We start from the raw sequence: 15,520 nt of genomic DNA, 5'->3' as shown, positions 1-15,520 counted from the left end.
AGGCGGGGAGGCGTGTCACGCTGGGCTCTGGCAAGCAGACTGGGTGGAGCAAGATCGCTCCGGAGCTAGGCCGAAGCCGGGGACTTTCCTAGGCCTAGGCTCCGGAGCGCTCCGCGGATCGCGGGGTGTGCCGATCCGAACGGGGTGGCCCGTTCGGATCACGGATCGGTGACGATCCGTTGCACCCCTATTGGACGCGGGGGCTCGATATTAAAAAAGCGTACTACTTCCATCTGAGCTGCTGAGTCTAGGAGGGCTGATTCTAGAGCAATGGTTATCAACCTTTCTAGTGCCGTGACCCCTTGAAAAAAATTACCAAGTTGTGGGGACCCCTAGCAGTAAAATTATTTTTGTAGCGTGGGTTGTCAGCATCCAAGGCAAGACAAGTAATTTGCGCCCCTAACCCACAGACATTTAGCGCTCCCTGAGCGGTGCGGGCTTCAGAAACAGATGTTGTCAAAGGCCTTGGCAGCTTCGAGGGAGAACACCGCTCTATTTCCAGGATTATCCGCTGGCAACTGGATATTCAATAATAAACAACGTATATTTAGTGCAGTAGACCTAGCCGGTATAAAATGTGGCAAGCACCCTGGCCAACAGCTTAATATTCAAGTATATAAGGGAGATGGGCATATAAGAGTCTAGCAGCAACAGATTCTTTCCAGGTTTAAGTATTACTACTATGACTGCCTCATTCATAGATTGGGGGAGACCTCCAGATCTTACAGCAACGTTCAAGGTATCTAGAAGTATAGGCTCACTATATATTTTATAAACCTCTGTTGGTAGACCATCTGTGCCTGGGGACTTACTGTTAGACATAGAGGCCACCCCCTCAGTAAGTTCCTCTAATGTAATAGGAGTATTGAATTTGCGGCTGCCCGAGGATAGAGTTGGAAGAGGACACCGGTCCAAAAAGTGCACCAGTTCCTTTTCTGTGGGAGAGACCTTAGAGGTATACACATCCTTAAAATAGTCACCAGCAGTAGTATATTCTAGCAATAATGTTTATCAATATAGAATACACAAGGGGTGGAACACTGACACCAATACTTTTTTTTTTTTTTATTTTTTTTTAAAACATTTATCTGTTTTGATTTTGTTACACATTCCCCATCTTGAATTGGACACTATAGAAGTGGTTTACACAAACATTATCATAGTCATTGCCTTATAAAGCAACTGTGTCCCAGTCCTTAAATTCTGTAGTCTAAATGCTTCAATTCAGTATCGGCCGCCTCATTTGGATCATTTCAATGTTTAGCTGTTTTCTGAATGATGTTTAATGCGCAACACCATCATGTTAGGCGTACATTCTTTCACTCAGTCATTTATTTTCTTATTGTAACATACACTGTCTCAGCAGACCCTCTTCTTTTTATCATTCCTTTGTGCTAATAGAAAATGTTGCATTCTAGTTGACATTTTCTACTGCTGGTTACAAAATCAAAATAACATTGAATCAAATGGGTAATAACTTCATTCATACTTTTCCTTGGCTTTACAAGCTTTCTAAACTGAGATCAATTGGCATTTATCAAATGTTATAGTTGATGTGCAAGTCTAAGGCCCCATGCACACTGGACATTTTTTGATGTTTTTACAGCTGCTGTTTTTGGCTGCAGATGTTTTTTTTCTATAGTCAATTATCTCTCCAGCATGTTATCCTGTGTGTCCATGCACACATAGGCTGTTATCAACTGTTTTTGGCTGGGGCATCTCTTGGCTGTCTAGTGGGTTCTGAGAGACGTTTTTCAGCTGTAACGTCCAAAAACGCCTACAAAAAATGTTTAACGTTTATGATCCATTGAAAAATAAAAAATAAATAACGCTAAAAAACACTAAGAACTGCTATTGCAAAAACTTTGAAAAACTCACTGCAAAGCTGCTGGCATAGTGTTATATAACGTTAATATATCCAGTGTGCATGAAGCCTAAAGGACCATTTTTATAGTCTAGTCTAACTATAGTCCATGACATTAAAGTGTTTGTTTCCCTAACAGTTCATATTCCTGATATGTGCCTGCTGTACCATGTACTTGTATGAGAAAGTATCCTGTTCTCTATTGCTTCCTTTATGTAAAATCCCTACCAGTCACTCTGCTTTCGTATTAAAAACTGACCACACTAAGCAGGTGAGCAGATTGTGGTCCGTTATCTACCTATGCTGGAAACTTGGTTTTCTCCTCCAATGATCAGGCTTATCCTGACAACTATTCACTGTCAAGCACAGTGCACTTCCGTTTCTCCTCCCTGCTGATGTTTTTCCTCCTCCCCTTATACAGCTGAGAACAGTGGGAGTGTGATTATTTATTAAAAATGGAAAAAGGGTATTTATACTTATTTTTTTATTTTTTTTATATCCATACAAAAATGTTTTGCCTTTCATTTCTATTTCAAACTGAATGGTTTGTTTTACAGTGTGATCGTTTTACAATTGCTTTAAGGAAAAAAACTATTTTTTTCTGATTTACATCACATTATTGCTGCTTAACTGCTAATCATTGTTTCTTTCACAGGCAGCTCTTGGTGTTCCTTTTGGGTGTTAGCTGCCTTCATTTGTTTGTCCAGAGTAATTGGACAGGACCCCCAGTTCATTCAGAGCCCCAGGACTTTTTACCATCTTCTCTGCTTGAACGTTTTTCAGAGGTATGTCCTACATTTATTTTACTTAACTTTTCACTTCATATTCCTACATAGTGTCCATGCCACAGAAGAACAGTTGAGAGTATAAGATTTTCCTGCATGTGGACAATGTATTTTTAACATTTTAAGTAATTTTTTTTTTTTTTAAGAGAAACATGTATACCATATATTTTGCACATGGTTTCTCTCTGTTTAACTAGAAGAAACCATTAACCCATGTAGCTAAAGAACTAAACTGAAACATTAGAAGTTGTTGAGGTGGATTTTGAGTGCATGCCCTGTTGCATTTGGATGCGTCTCTGGTGGGTATGGGATGTTGAACTCAGCTTGGAAAAACTTGTGGAAATAAAGTATTTTAATAAAGTTCTCACACAAGATTTACACAAATTGCACCCGAGATTCACAGGTTTTTATCAATCAATTTAAGTGGAAAATGTATAAAACCCAGGTAAAAAAATTGTGAATTTTGTTTGAAAACATTCGTGAATGTACAATATTATATGTAAAGCGCTGTGTAACTTGATGGTGCTATATAAGCACCTGTAATAATAATTTATAAATAGACCTCTTTGTTTCGTAATCCTGGAGTTTTTGTTTTGTTAATTTAGCACAGGGGTGCCCAACCTTTTGAAGAGCAAGGGCCACTTAAGCGACTTGGTAACTGGTCGCAGGCCACAATGAGCGAAGCGGGTGGATGGCAGCCCACTTGGCTCTATAGAGCTCACTCTACTCTCAGCACACCAAACTCGCAAGTAATAGAAGTCTATGGCTCAGTGTAGGTAATCCAAAGGTGCTCTTCTCTGCACCTGTGGATCTGTGATTTTAGTAATAAACTTACCTTTAATAACAGTATTCTATTTTATTCCATCCCAGAACAGGAGGTCGCGGGCCATATCAGAGGGCTCCGCGGGCCACATGTGGCCCCCGGGCCACTGGTTGGGCACCCCTGATTTAGCATATTGAAATAAAGATTGGTGAAACTCCAAGAATGAAAATGTATGTGATTGTAAGTTAAAATTCATGTGAAATACTTCTGGATCTACAGGAATAGGCAACTCTCACCCTTTCCTCCCACAATGCATTGCTTGGTAACTGAGAGCCCAGTTGCTGTGTAAATTGAGGGGATGGAAATGGGAGGTAAATCCCTGGTTAAGGCCAGGTTCACACTGGTACGACATACGCTCCGACTTTGGGAGCACATGTCACATGATGTGTGTAAATCAATGATTCCCTATGAGAGCCGTCTTAACTGGTCCGACACAAGTCGGTCCGACTTTAAGGGCTGGGTTCACACTGGTATGACACGACAGTCGTACGACACTGGATCTGATTTTGCCCTGCGACTTGAAGTCCAACATCCGTCCGACTTCAATGAACGGGGATCCGACTTTGATTCCGACAATGCCAGGCACTTTGTGTCTGGTATGAATCTTTAGGGGAAACTCCACGCCAAATAAAAAAAAAATGTCTTTCAACATGGGGGTTCCTCTTAATATCCACCATGGATTTTAAGAGGAACCATGTGCAAAAATCCACCATGTTGAGGGCATGGTTCAGGAGAAGGGAGGGGGGGCTCGCTCGTCCCCACCCCCTTTCCTGACCTGCCGGGCTGCATGCTCGGATAAGGGTCTGGTATGGATTTTGGGGGTGGGGGACTTCATGACGTTTTTTTTACGTGGGGGTTCTCCCTAAACTCCATACCAGACCGAAGGGCCTGGTATGGTCTTGGAGGAGGGGACCCATGTCTTCTTTTCTTTTTTTTTTTTTCTTTGACTTGGGGTTTTCCCTTCAAGATCTTTAGAGCACAAGTCGCATGCCAAAGTCGGATCAGTTAAGACGGTGATCTGACTTCAGTGATATACAATGGGCTGAAGTAGGATCAAAGTCAGACAAAAGTAGTGCAGGGAACATTTTCAAAGTAGACCAGACATTTGTAGGACCAGTTAAGACGTCTCTCATGGGGAAACATTGATTTGCTCTTCAAAAGTCGGAGTGTTTGTCATATCAGTGTGAACGAAGCCTCAAAATGGTTCCAGCACTATTTTGGTCCATCTTTGGTCCTACTTCAGCCCATTCAATATGATTTGACGTCAGATCCTTGTCCTAACTATTCGACTTGTGATATCTGACATGGTGGTTACAGCAGCAGTAAAAGGAGTTTGTCACACTGGGATTGTTTTGATTGGTCAAAGGACATCTCAGGCTATCTTAAAGTTGGAGCAAAATCGTATCCTGTTCATTCAAGTCAAATGGAAGTAGGGCAAATTTGGATGACAGTCCATACAACAGTCGTGTTGTACTAGTGTGAACCCGGCCTAAGCCAGTGTCTTAGATTTTTACATATGGCTTGTTCTCTTTGCCCGTTCCATTTAGGTGAACATGGCTTTGCTTGTATGTGCAAGACACAGATTCACTTCAAGGCATACAAAAGTTGGAATTTTTGAAATTTTAAACTTGTAGAAATCTGATATTACATGCAATCTACTTTAAACAGAATTATAGGACAAAATATACGTCGTCTTTTTATTTCAGTTGATCTAATCTTAAGCCATGTACACATGATCGGTTTGTCCGATGAAAACAGACAGATGGACTGTTTTCATCGGACAAACCAATCGTGTGTGGGCCGCATCGGTCTTTTTTCCATCGGTGTTAAAAAATAGAACGTGTTTTAACATTTTCCTATGGATAAGAAAACAATAGAAAAATCAGATCGTCTGTGTGGAACTCCATTGGATAAAAATCCATGCATGCTCAGAATCAAGACGACGCATGCTCGGAAGCATTGTACTTAATTTGTTTTGTTGTAGTGTTTTACGTCACTGCACTTTGGCACGGTCGGATTTTTGACTGATGGTGTGTAGGCAAGACTGATGAAAGTCAGCTTCATCGGATATCCGACTAAAAAATCCATCGGCTTGGATTCCATCAGATATCCGATCGTTGTACAGGGCTTATGGTAGAATGTGTGTTCTCTTTTCAGTTAGAATGTTTTGTGCTTTGAGTTGTACAAGCTGTCTTTTGAAAAGCTTCAATCTAGCCTTATGACAGAGCATGCAAGCATACACAAATCTTCATATCACGCATTACAGTTTTTAAATGATGCATACATTATTCCATTCCTAAAAGCTGTAGATGTCAGAAAGCCTGATTTATAATAGGATATATTTCTTTTCTCCTCTGCTGGTTTGGACAGGAACAGCCTCTGGTCATTAACAGTCTAAACACAGAGTGGGCTGCTAAACACGTAGCAGAGTGGTAGTCTGAGAATGATATAGAGCCGAAAGGCGGCGATAAGTATATTTGATGACTTGTTTGTTCAGTGAGATAGGACATCCCAGCACACAAACAAGGCTTAGCGGGTCTTGAACCATGACGTTTGATTTCCATATGAGCCCGGCTGGAATAAAACTAAATTAACCTTATCTGGAAAGTGAATGATCTCCTTTTTTGATGAACGTTCAGTGCTTTTGATTACACTTAATTGAAACTTTGTATTAGTGAAATGAAAATGATTTATCACTTTGCTCTTGTGCATGTCCACAAGGTCTCTACTATCTAATTTATTCTGAGCAAGCTCTATCTCCATACTTGTTTGCCAAGAGTGGCGAGTCCCCCCCATGAATAAAGTATAGATAATAAGCTATGAAAATGTCTGCTGATTATAAAATAGGCTTTTGGATTGGAGACAAGGTGAATGAAGTCACTTTTTGTACAATACGCTGCATGTTAAACAATTATGGTTTCCTTTCCTAACTGTTAAATCATTGTTCTTTGTCTTAAGGGTCTAATATGTATATACCAACCTTATGCTGTGACAATTTAAAAAAAACGCAGCAGCGTCATATGCTCACCTTTTACAGCTCTCTTCTAAAATGAAAGATTTACATATTCCCTGAATACATTTTTAAGGCAAGATTGTGCAAAGTGCATATTGAGATGTTGTCTTTAGGCATGTTTCTTGAACTTGTCCAGCTTTCTCTTTGCCTCTTACTAGAAACTGTCTATTGTAAAACACTGCAACCCACTGGTCCACTATTTCCCAGATTTTTGCAATACTTTACCAGAAAATACTCTCCAGTTTATTTCGCTTGACAATGTGTAAGGTTTATTATATATTGAGAAATGTGTTCTAATGAGCAAGGCAGCAAAGCTTAAAAACTATCAAGCTCACATTCAACTTTTTCCTGTGAGATACAGTAGCACAGTTGGAAAATTAGGCAAATTTTATGAATGTTATAGGAAACGTTATTTGTGCTTTAGTATCCTAATTTATTTATTTTTTTTACCTTTTTTTTGTTTTGAATTCCTCCTGAAAATAGTTAAGTACTTACAGGTACGTGACACCTGTGCCTACAGCAGCGCTTGACAAATTTTGCTTTGAATCTAGGAGACAGCTAACAAAGTTAGGAGACAGGTTTTTTTTTTTAACCGCTTGCCTACTGGTTACTTTCACCTCCTTCCTGCCCAGGCCAGTTTTCAACCTTCAGCACTGTCACACTTTGAATGATAATTACACAATCATGCAACACTGTACCCATATGAATTTTTTTTTTTGCACACAAATAGTTTTATTTTGGTGGTATTTAATCATTAATGTGGGGTTTCTTTTTTGCTAAATAAAAACCACAAAATAAAAAAAATAAGTAATTTTTCTTATTCACTGATGAGAGGGCATCGATGACACTGCACTGATGGATTCTGCACTGATGGGTACAGCACTAATGGTATGGCATTGATTAGAGGTCGACCGATATTGGTTTTAATCTGGCCGATGCCGATATTTAGAAATCGGGGCAGCTGATGGCCGATATATGATGCCAATTTTTGCGGCCGATGTTTTAGGCCGATTTTTTTTATTTTTTGTCAGGTGGCACTGGTAGATGGCACTGGCAGGTGGCGGTGGCACTAATTGGCACTGGATGGCTCTAATTTGCACTGGCAGGTGGCACTGGCTGGCATTGGCAGGTGGCACTGGTTGGCATTGGCAGGTGGCCATGGCAGGCACTGGTTGGCATTGGCAGATGCCACTGGCAGGCACTGGTTTGCATTGGCAAATGACACTGGCAGGTTTCACAGCAGATAGTGTAACTGTGAAACTGCCTGAATACTCTCTGCAGCGCCGTGGTGTGTGAAACTATATGGAGACAGAGGAGCTGACAAATTCAGCGTGATGTCGGAGGTGGGCGGGTCCCAGCAGCTATCAAGCCAATGATTGGGCTGTTTAAGAAAGGGGCGGGGCAACATACACATAGCGGCCTGCCCAGATCCCATTGGCAGGTGTTGGATAGCTGGGTCCCGCCCACCCCCGACATTCAACCTCAATTTTGACAGCTCCAGCCCACCCCGACCTTTAACCTTAATTTTGACAGCTCCTCTCTCTCTCTCTCTCTCTCTCCTGGCTGAGGGGCAGTCAGTGTTATATTGACACTTGATGCAGAGAATGCATTAAGATAAAAAAAAAACTTTAGACTTTACAACCACTTTAATAGCTCTCTCCTGAAGGCCCAACTCAGCAACCAGCTCTTGCTTAGCTTGTCAACTGCATTTACAGCAATTGCCTTCTGCACTGTATTTCTGTGTGGATGTCCTTGAACATGTCATGAGACACATTTTCAGAATGGATCTAATCTTCATTCTCATGTGCAATCTTGTGGTTTAAGGCCTGTTCTGCTGGAGCTGCTTGTAAAAGACGCTTCACGCATATATCTTTTCAGGGCAAACATCTGTTTTGGGGGGGGTACTTTCATGAATTGAATGGACACTAAAGGTTCCTTTTTTTTCTTTGAAAATAACAAGCATATGTTATGTTTACCTCCTCTGTGCAGTTGGTTTTGCACAGGGTGGCCCCGATCCTCCTCTTCTGGGGTCCCGCCGCGGCGTGCCCTGCTGCTGTGTCCATAGACACAGACAGCAAGACTCTGCACTGCCCCCCAGCTCCTGCGTGATTGGATTTGATTGACAGCCAAATTGCTGTGCTGCTATCAATCTATCCAATCAAGAGCAGAGACCCTGGCCAGAGAGGGTGCGTGCCTCTCCGGCGTGGGAACGAACGGACTCGGGTGAGTAAAATGTAAAAAAAGTAAAAAGGTAAAACCCGATCCTGTTCTCTGTGACCGCGCCCGTGGGACCCACGGACCCGATCGCCGCCGGTGTACCGTGATCGGGTCACAGAGAGGAAGAACAGGGAGAGGTAAGTGTAAACAAACCTTTCCCAGTTCTTCCTAGTAGTAATCACTCCCTTAGAGCACAGTTAAACCCATTCAGTGCCCCCTCCTGGTTAACCCCTTCACTGCCAGTGTCATTTTCACACTAATCAGTGCATTTTTATTGCACTTTTCGCTGTGAAAATGACAATGGTCCCAAAAATGTGTCAAAAGTGTCCGATGTGTCCGCCATAATGTCGCAGTCACGAAAAAAATCACTGATCGCCGCCATTAGTAGTAAAAAAATATATATATTAATAATAATAATGCCGTAAAACTATCCCCTATTTTGTAAACGCTATAAATTTGCCGCAAGCCAATCTTAAAAAAAAAAAGCACGCTTATTTCGATTTTTTTTAATTTATTTTTTTACCAAAAATATGTAGAATACGTATCGGCCTAAACTGAGGGAAAAACATTTTTTTATATATCTTTTTTCGGTATATTTATTATAGCAAAAAGTAAAAAATATTGTCTTTTTTTCAATATTTTCAAAATATTCTTGTTTATAGCGCAAAAAATAAAAACCGCAGAGGTGATCAAATACCACCAAAAGAAAGCTCTATTTGTCGTGAAAAAAGGACAACATTTTTGTTTGGAAACCACGACCGCGCAATTGTCAGTTAAAGCGACTCAGTCCCGAATCGCAAAAAGGGCCAGGTGCTTTACCTGCATAATGGTCTGGGTCTTAAGTGGTTAAAAATGTATGCACGCTTGTACTGTTTGGTTGTTTATCTAAAGCCCATTAAAGTATAAACTGTAATTGCTATAGTAATGTTTCCATGTGAATATCTTAATAGAAAAAAACAACCTTCAACATGAATTTTTTTTTCGAAAGTGAACATTATTTGCACAGGAGTTTAGAGCCAACCTTGAATTGCTGAGTATTTAGTAATGTTGCTGTTTTCTTTTGTCTCTATTGATTTTATGAAGACTGAAGCCTAGACATTTGTTCATATATGCAGCATGCTGCAAGTGCGTGCCATTGTTTTATATGCTTTGGCAGCTTGTCTGTCCTCATCATTTTCATCAAGCTTCTTTTGTTTTTGGCAAGCTGAAGCTCTAACAGATTCTTCTTATTACATATCTGATTTCTTCTGAATTCTGTTAAAACCTCTCTTTTTAAGGTACAGTTAATATTGGTTGATGTTTGAATTTACAGTTTAGGATCATTGTTACACATAGTGCTGTATTTAGCTTCATGTACACTATGGGAAAATGCAAAATGAGGCAAAATCACGCATCAGTTTTGCGACCGGTGGTCAAAATGTTCCTATCCTTTTTTTTTCATTCAAATTTAAGTTTATTTTCAATAAAATAAATACATACATTTGTATTAAATTAGCAAGAAATAAGTCAATAGCACGCAGAAATATAATAATTTAAATACATTTCAATTCATAATAATCATTCCTGTCTTATTAACTGCCACTTATATCTATCCATCCTATATGCTCTACACCATGTGGTGAAAGTAAGGCAGTTCACATAAGCTAAATTAAAAGACTATTTCAAAGTAATACTTTAAACTTGAAAGAGAAACAGAATATTTTCATATATCAAGGAATTCCTAGGTCTAGCGTTATCAGACAATAAGTTATATAAGGGATAAAACTAATTGAGTGTACCAGATTAAATTACTTAGAATAATTAAAGGATAAGATATCCGGAGTGCATCAACCTCTCCGACACCCCTAACGGGAACTTTCTGTGTCCAAGAGGTTGAGCAAAACCTCCAATCCTCCCTCCCTCCCTCCAATAACTATTACTGGAACTCTCCGATAACCGAAAACAAATTTTCGGAATCCCCATCAAATCTAATTATTTCAAAGGTTTGGTAGAATCCTTCAATTACTTAAACATAAACTTATCTTTTCAAAATAAAACAAACTGAGGACCAAAAATCTTAAGGATTCTATCCCCAGAGATAAAATAATGAGATAAAACCTAAGAAGAATCAGAAGAAAAAAAGAAAGAGTGACAAAAGACAAGAGAGGAAGTGAAAAAAGAAAGCCAGAAGAAAATCAGGAGAGATAGAAAATTAGCCTGCCTGCCATCTACCAGCATCGTCCAAAAGACACTGATGTCATCAAAACCTTCACGGAGTATAAGTTATCCCCATGTATTCCAACCAAGGTTCCCAGATTTCATAGAAAAGAGTAGACTTATCCAACATGGAGCAGACCCTTTTCTCTTGTTCCATAATCCATGTGACCTTTCTTTTCATATATAGGATGGAAACATTAGTCTTTTTCCATGCAGCTGCGAGTGTAATCCTGGCACCCGTCATAATATATAAGATGAGTTTTCTGGTAACCTTAGAAGTTAGAGGTAACATTCCGTTAAGTAAAGCAATAGTAGGAGATTGATGCAGGTTACAGCCTGTGACTCGTCTGATTATATTGAACACCTTATTCCAGTAACCCCGAATTTTGGGACATTCCCACCAAATATGTATCATAGACCCCAATCCATGGCAGCCTCTGAAACATAGGGGAGAAGTTGTCGGATACATAGAGGTCAGTTTGACGGGAACTAAATACCATCTAGTATAAATTTTTATGTTCGCTTCTATAAGAGAGACATTCACATAACCTTTAATGGATCTGGTATAATTCTTATACCAGTCCGACAAATCCCATTCGTTATTAAGTTCCTTTTCCCATGCCAGCATATGCGGCAATTTGGTGTCATTAGTAGCAAGTGAATTATATATAATTGAAATATTCCCCTTCCTGGACAAACCCTGATCACATTTACTTTCATAGGGTGTCAAAAGTCCAGATATCGAGTCGTTATCCCATAGGCTTTGAGCGTAGTCATGTAGTTGAGAAAATCTTAGTTTTTCTGAAACAGGAAGGTCTAGATTGTCAATAAAATGTTGCTCGGGGAGGGGACCGGAACGAGAAAAGAAGCGTCCTATACGATACAACCCCTTGTCATGCCACCATTTAAAGGAATCTTTATCAATTTTAGAAGTAAAGAAAAACGTTCCTATCCTAAAAGCGATTCTTCCGCATTCAATAGAGGGAGGTTGATCTTCGCCTAACTGCAGCAGATCCTAAACTATCCTAAAATCCTATGTGTACATGGACACAAGCTTTTATGGAATTGCGTTTATGAGCTTTGGCAACAAAAAGTCTAAACGCAAGTTCAGGAGCTGCTAGTGTACATGTAATGCATTACAGTTGCATATAAGTCAAAATGTGCCCCCACATTTCTTTTTTCTAAACTTCTCTTCTGCCACCAAAGCATTAAAGGCATTAAAATGATTTGTGTAGTCTTCCACTGCAGGCATTCCTGTACCTTCAGTAGTATATTAATACTTATGATTCTAAAGGCTTTCTTTTATAAAGATGAGCAGTGATCTACAGCACAAAAATAAACTTTTAGTCGTTTTTGATGGTCAAACTAGGAGACTGTAATTTCTGACATGGTTCATTTGAGTATGCCTTGGACCTGTGACATGTCCCAGAATGCTGCTGGTAAAGAAGGGTGGGGCACAAACTTCCACTCAGATAGCCTAGGCGGTCCAAGCGGAAGTGGGAGTGGAATCTAGGGTTGTCCTGATACCGATACTAGTATCGATATCGGTACAGATACCAAGAATTTCCCCGATGCTTCACCCGATACCTGACTGTCCCTGTATCCTCCTCCAGTTCCCCCATCCGTGCTGCTCTCCCCCTCCGCGCTTTGTGTCCCCCTCCGTGCTGCTGTCCTCCTCCGTTCTTCTGCTCTCCCCCTCCACGTCCACCCTCCGTGCTGGTGCTGTCCTCCTCCGTTCTGCTCTCCCCCTCCATGCTCAGTGTCCCCCCTCCGTGCTGCTGCTGTCCTCCTCCGTTCTACTCTCCCCCTCCATGCTCCGTGTCCCCCCTCCGTGCTGATGCTGTCCTCCTCCGTTCTGCTCTCCCCCTCCATGCTCTGTGTCCCCCCTCCGTGCTGCTGCTGTCCTCCTCCGTTCTACTCTCCCCCTCCATGCTCCGTGTCCCCCCTCCGTGCTGATGCTGTCCTCCTCCGTTTTACTCTCCCCCTCCATGCTCCGTGTCCCCCCTCCGTGCTGATGCTGTCCTCCTCCGTTCTGCTCTCCCCCTCCATGCTCTGTGTCCCCCCTCCGTGCTAATGCTGTCTTCCTCCGTTCTGCTCTCCCCCTCCATGCTCTGTGTCCCCCCTCCGTACTGCTGCTGTCCTCCTCCATTCTACTCTCCCCCTCCATGCTCCGTGTCCCCCCTTCGTGCTGCTGCTGTCCTCCTCTGTTCTGCTCTCCCCCTCCATGCTCCGTGTCCCCCCTCCGTGCTACTGCTGTCCTCCGCCCTGCTCTGTGTCCCCCCTCTGTGCTGCTGCTGTCCTCCCCCGTTCTGCTCTCCCCCTCCATGCTCCGTGTCCCCCCTCTGTGCTAATGCTGTCCTCCGTTCTGCTCTCCCCCTCCATGGTCCATGTCCCCCCTCCGTGCTGATGCTGTCCTCCTCCATGCTCAGTGTCCCCCCTCCGTGCTGATGCTGTCCTCCTCCGTTCTGCTCTCCCCCTCCATGATCCATGTCCCCCCTCCGTGCTGATGCTGTCCTCCTCCGTTCTGCTCTCCCCCTCCATACTCCGTGTCCCCCCCTCTGTGCTGATGCTGTCCTCCTTCGTTCTGCTCTCCCCCTCCATGCTCTGTGTCCCCCCTCCGTGCTGCTGCTGTCCTCCTCCATTCTGCTCTCCCCCTCCATGCTCCATGTCCCCCCTTCGTGCTGCTGCTGTCCTCCTCTGTTCTGCTCTCCCCCTCCATGCTCCATGTCCCCCCTCCGTGCTGCTGCTGTCATCCTCCGTTCTGCTCTCCCCCTCCATGCTCCGTGTCCCCCCTCCGTGCTACTGCTGTCCTCCTCCGTTCTGCTCTCCCCTTCCATTCTCTGTGTCCCCCCTCCGTGCTCCTGCTGTCCTCCTCCGTTCTGCTCTCCCCCTCCATGCTCCGTGTCCCCCCTCTGTGCTCCTGCTTTCCTTCTCCATGCTTGGTCTCACCCTCAATGTCCCCCTCTGTGCTCCGTGTCACCCTCCATATCCTCCTCCGCCCCCTCTGTCAGGATGGAGAGCGGCGGTAGGAGCCGCTAAACCCGGCTCCTACCTTTTCCGAATGAACAGAGTCAGTGATCATCATAGCCTGTGTTTACGATGCTTCAGTTTTTTTGAATGGATAGGAGCTTCTGTCTCCTGTCCATTCATTGTCCGTGCAGCTGAGAAAGGGACTGGGGAATCTGTGTCCTTAGTCCCTTTCTCTGTCTCAAAGGGGAGATGTCAGAGGTCTGTTAAGACCCCTGATATCTCACCAAAGCCCCCCAACAGGGCTAAGAAAAAAAAATTGCAATAAAAACACCATGCGGTCCCCCCCCCCCCCCAAGAAAGCATTGTAAAAAACAACAAAAAATAGTATAAAAGTAAAATTGTAAAATAAAAAAATAAATACTGACACATGACATAAAAAAAAAAGTATGGGTACTTCTAATCTGTCTTAAAAAAAGTGGTATCGGGACAACCCTAGTGGAAACCTGTCAAAGCAAAACTTTCCCTTTTTCTGAGAAGTTCTGCTTTGAATACCTTGCAATGTCCCTGTCTGGGGGCCTTTTTTTAAAGCCGACTGTCTGGGCATTTTACCCCTGCTAGAGGAAGTGGTCAGGTCATATAGATGACTTGTATGTGAGGCGTAAAACCCACAAGTTTATGGATTAGTATCCTCTAGACCAGGGATATGCAATTAGCGGACCTCCAGCTGTTGCAAAACTACAAGTGCCTCTGGGTGTCATGCTTGTGGCTGTCAGAGTCTTGCTATGCCTCATGGGACTTGTAGGTCTGCAACAGCTGGAGGTCCCTATATCTCTGCTCTAGCCCATGGACAACCCCTCCAACTGTTTCAGTCATTTCGTATTTATCTTGTAGTCTCGTCAAAGCTTAAAGAGGAACTGCAGTCTGCTCACATAATTTGTAATAAAAATATCTTTGCTATTCTGAAGCTTCCCTCCATCCACTTTGCATATTTTATTTAATATTTTATATATATATATTGTGATTCTCTACCTGCCAAATATGCTGAAGACATCTCCCTCCACCAAGTCTGGCTGCAAAAAAATTAACTGTGGGCAGCTGGAGCTGCTGCCTGTTCACTTCCTGGATTTACACAGACACACAGAGGGACACCTCCAGCTCTGCAGCTTTAATTGGCCCTCTTATGACTCATCCCCCCCTGCCTTCCTGCCAAACTCTCTCAAGCCTAGGCTTTTTTTTTTTTTATCAGACAAGAAACAGCATGTGGGCTGTATAAGGTATTTACTGGCAAAAAATGTTTTACTATCCAAAGTTAAAACAAGGGCAGAGGATTTAAAAGATGGAAAGATAAAAAAATAACTGAAGTTCTTCTTTAAGTAGAAAAATGTGTGAGCCTAAAGGGCTGATACTGTGTCAATGTATTAAGAACCCAACTGGGTATAACTGTCTGGAAGGACTAAAGAAGTGATGTAATCAATATACATTAAACATTGATGATGAGTAATAGGTAATGTATTAACCAGTTAAAGTCTGGAGACGTATCTTAGCCATCTGTCATTTCTATAGGGATCTGCAGTTAGCATGAAATTCCAGACCCCATGATATACAGGATGTTCGATCATAATGATTTTGAGAGAATAAAATAAGGGGGTATT

At 42.4% G+C, this 15,520-nt stretch overlaps 1 protein-coding gene across 2 annotated transcripts in view; it reads left to right on the top strand.

Annotated features, from left to right (window-relative positions):
* The window catches only part of TTC27 (tetratricopeptide repeat domain 27), a 502,742-nt gene that overhangs the window by 52,984 nt on the left and 434,238 nt on the right, over nt 1-15,520 (top strand). For both annotated transcript variants that reach the window (XM_040350814.1, XM_040350813.1), the window contains exon 4: nt 2,520-2,649. In XM_040350814.1, coding sequence (XP_040206748.1) covers nt 2,520-2,649 — 130 coding nt within the window. The remainder of the gene's footprint in view (nt 1-2,519; nt 2,650-15,520) is intronic.

The sequence above is a fragment of the Rana temporaria genome, chromosome 4 (assembly GCF_905171775.1).
Source record: "Rana temporaria chromosome 4, aRanTem1.1, whole genome shotgun sequence".
NCBI classification, from domain to species: Eukaryota; Metazoa; Chordata; class Amphibia; order Anura; family Ranidae; genus Rana; species Rana temporaria.
This window is presented reverse-complemented; position numbering and strand designations above follow the sequence as displayed.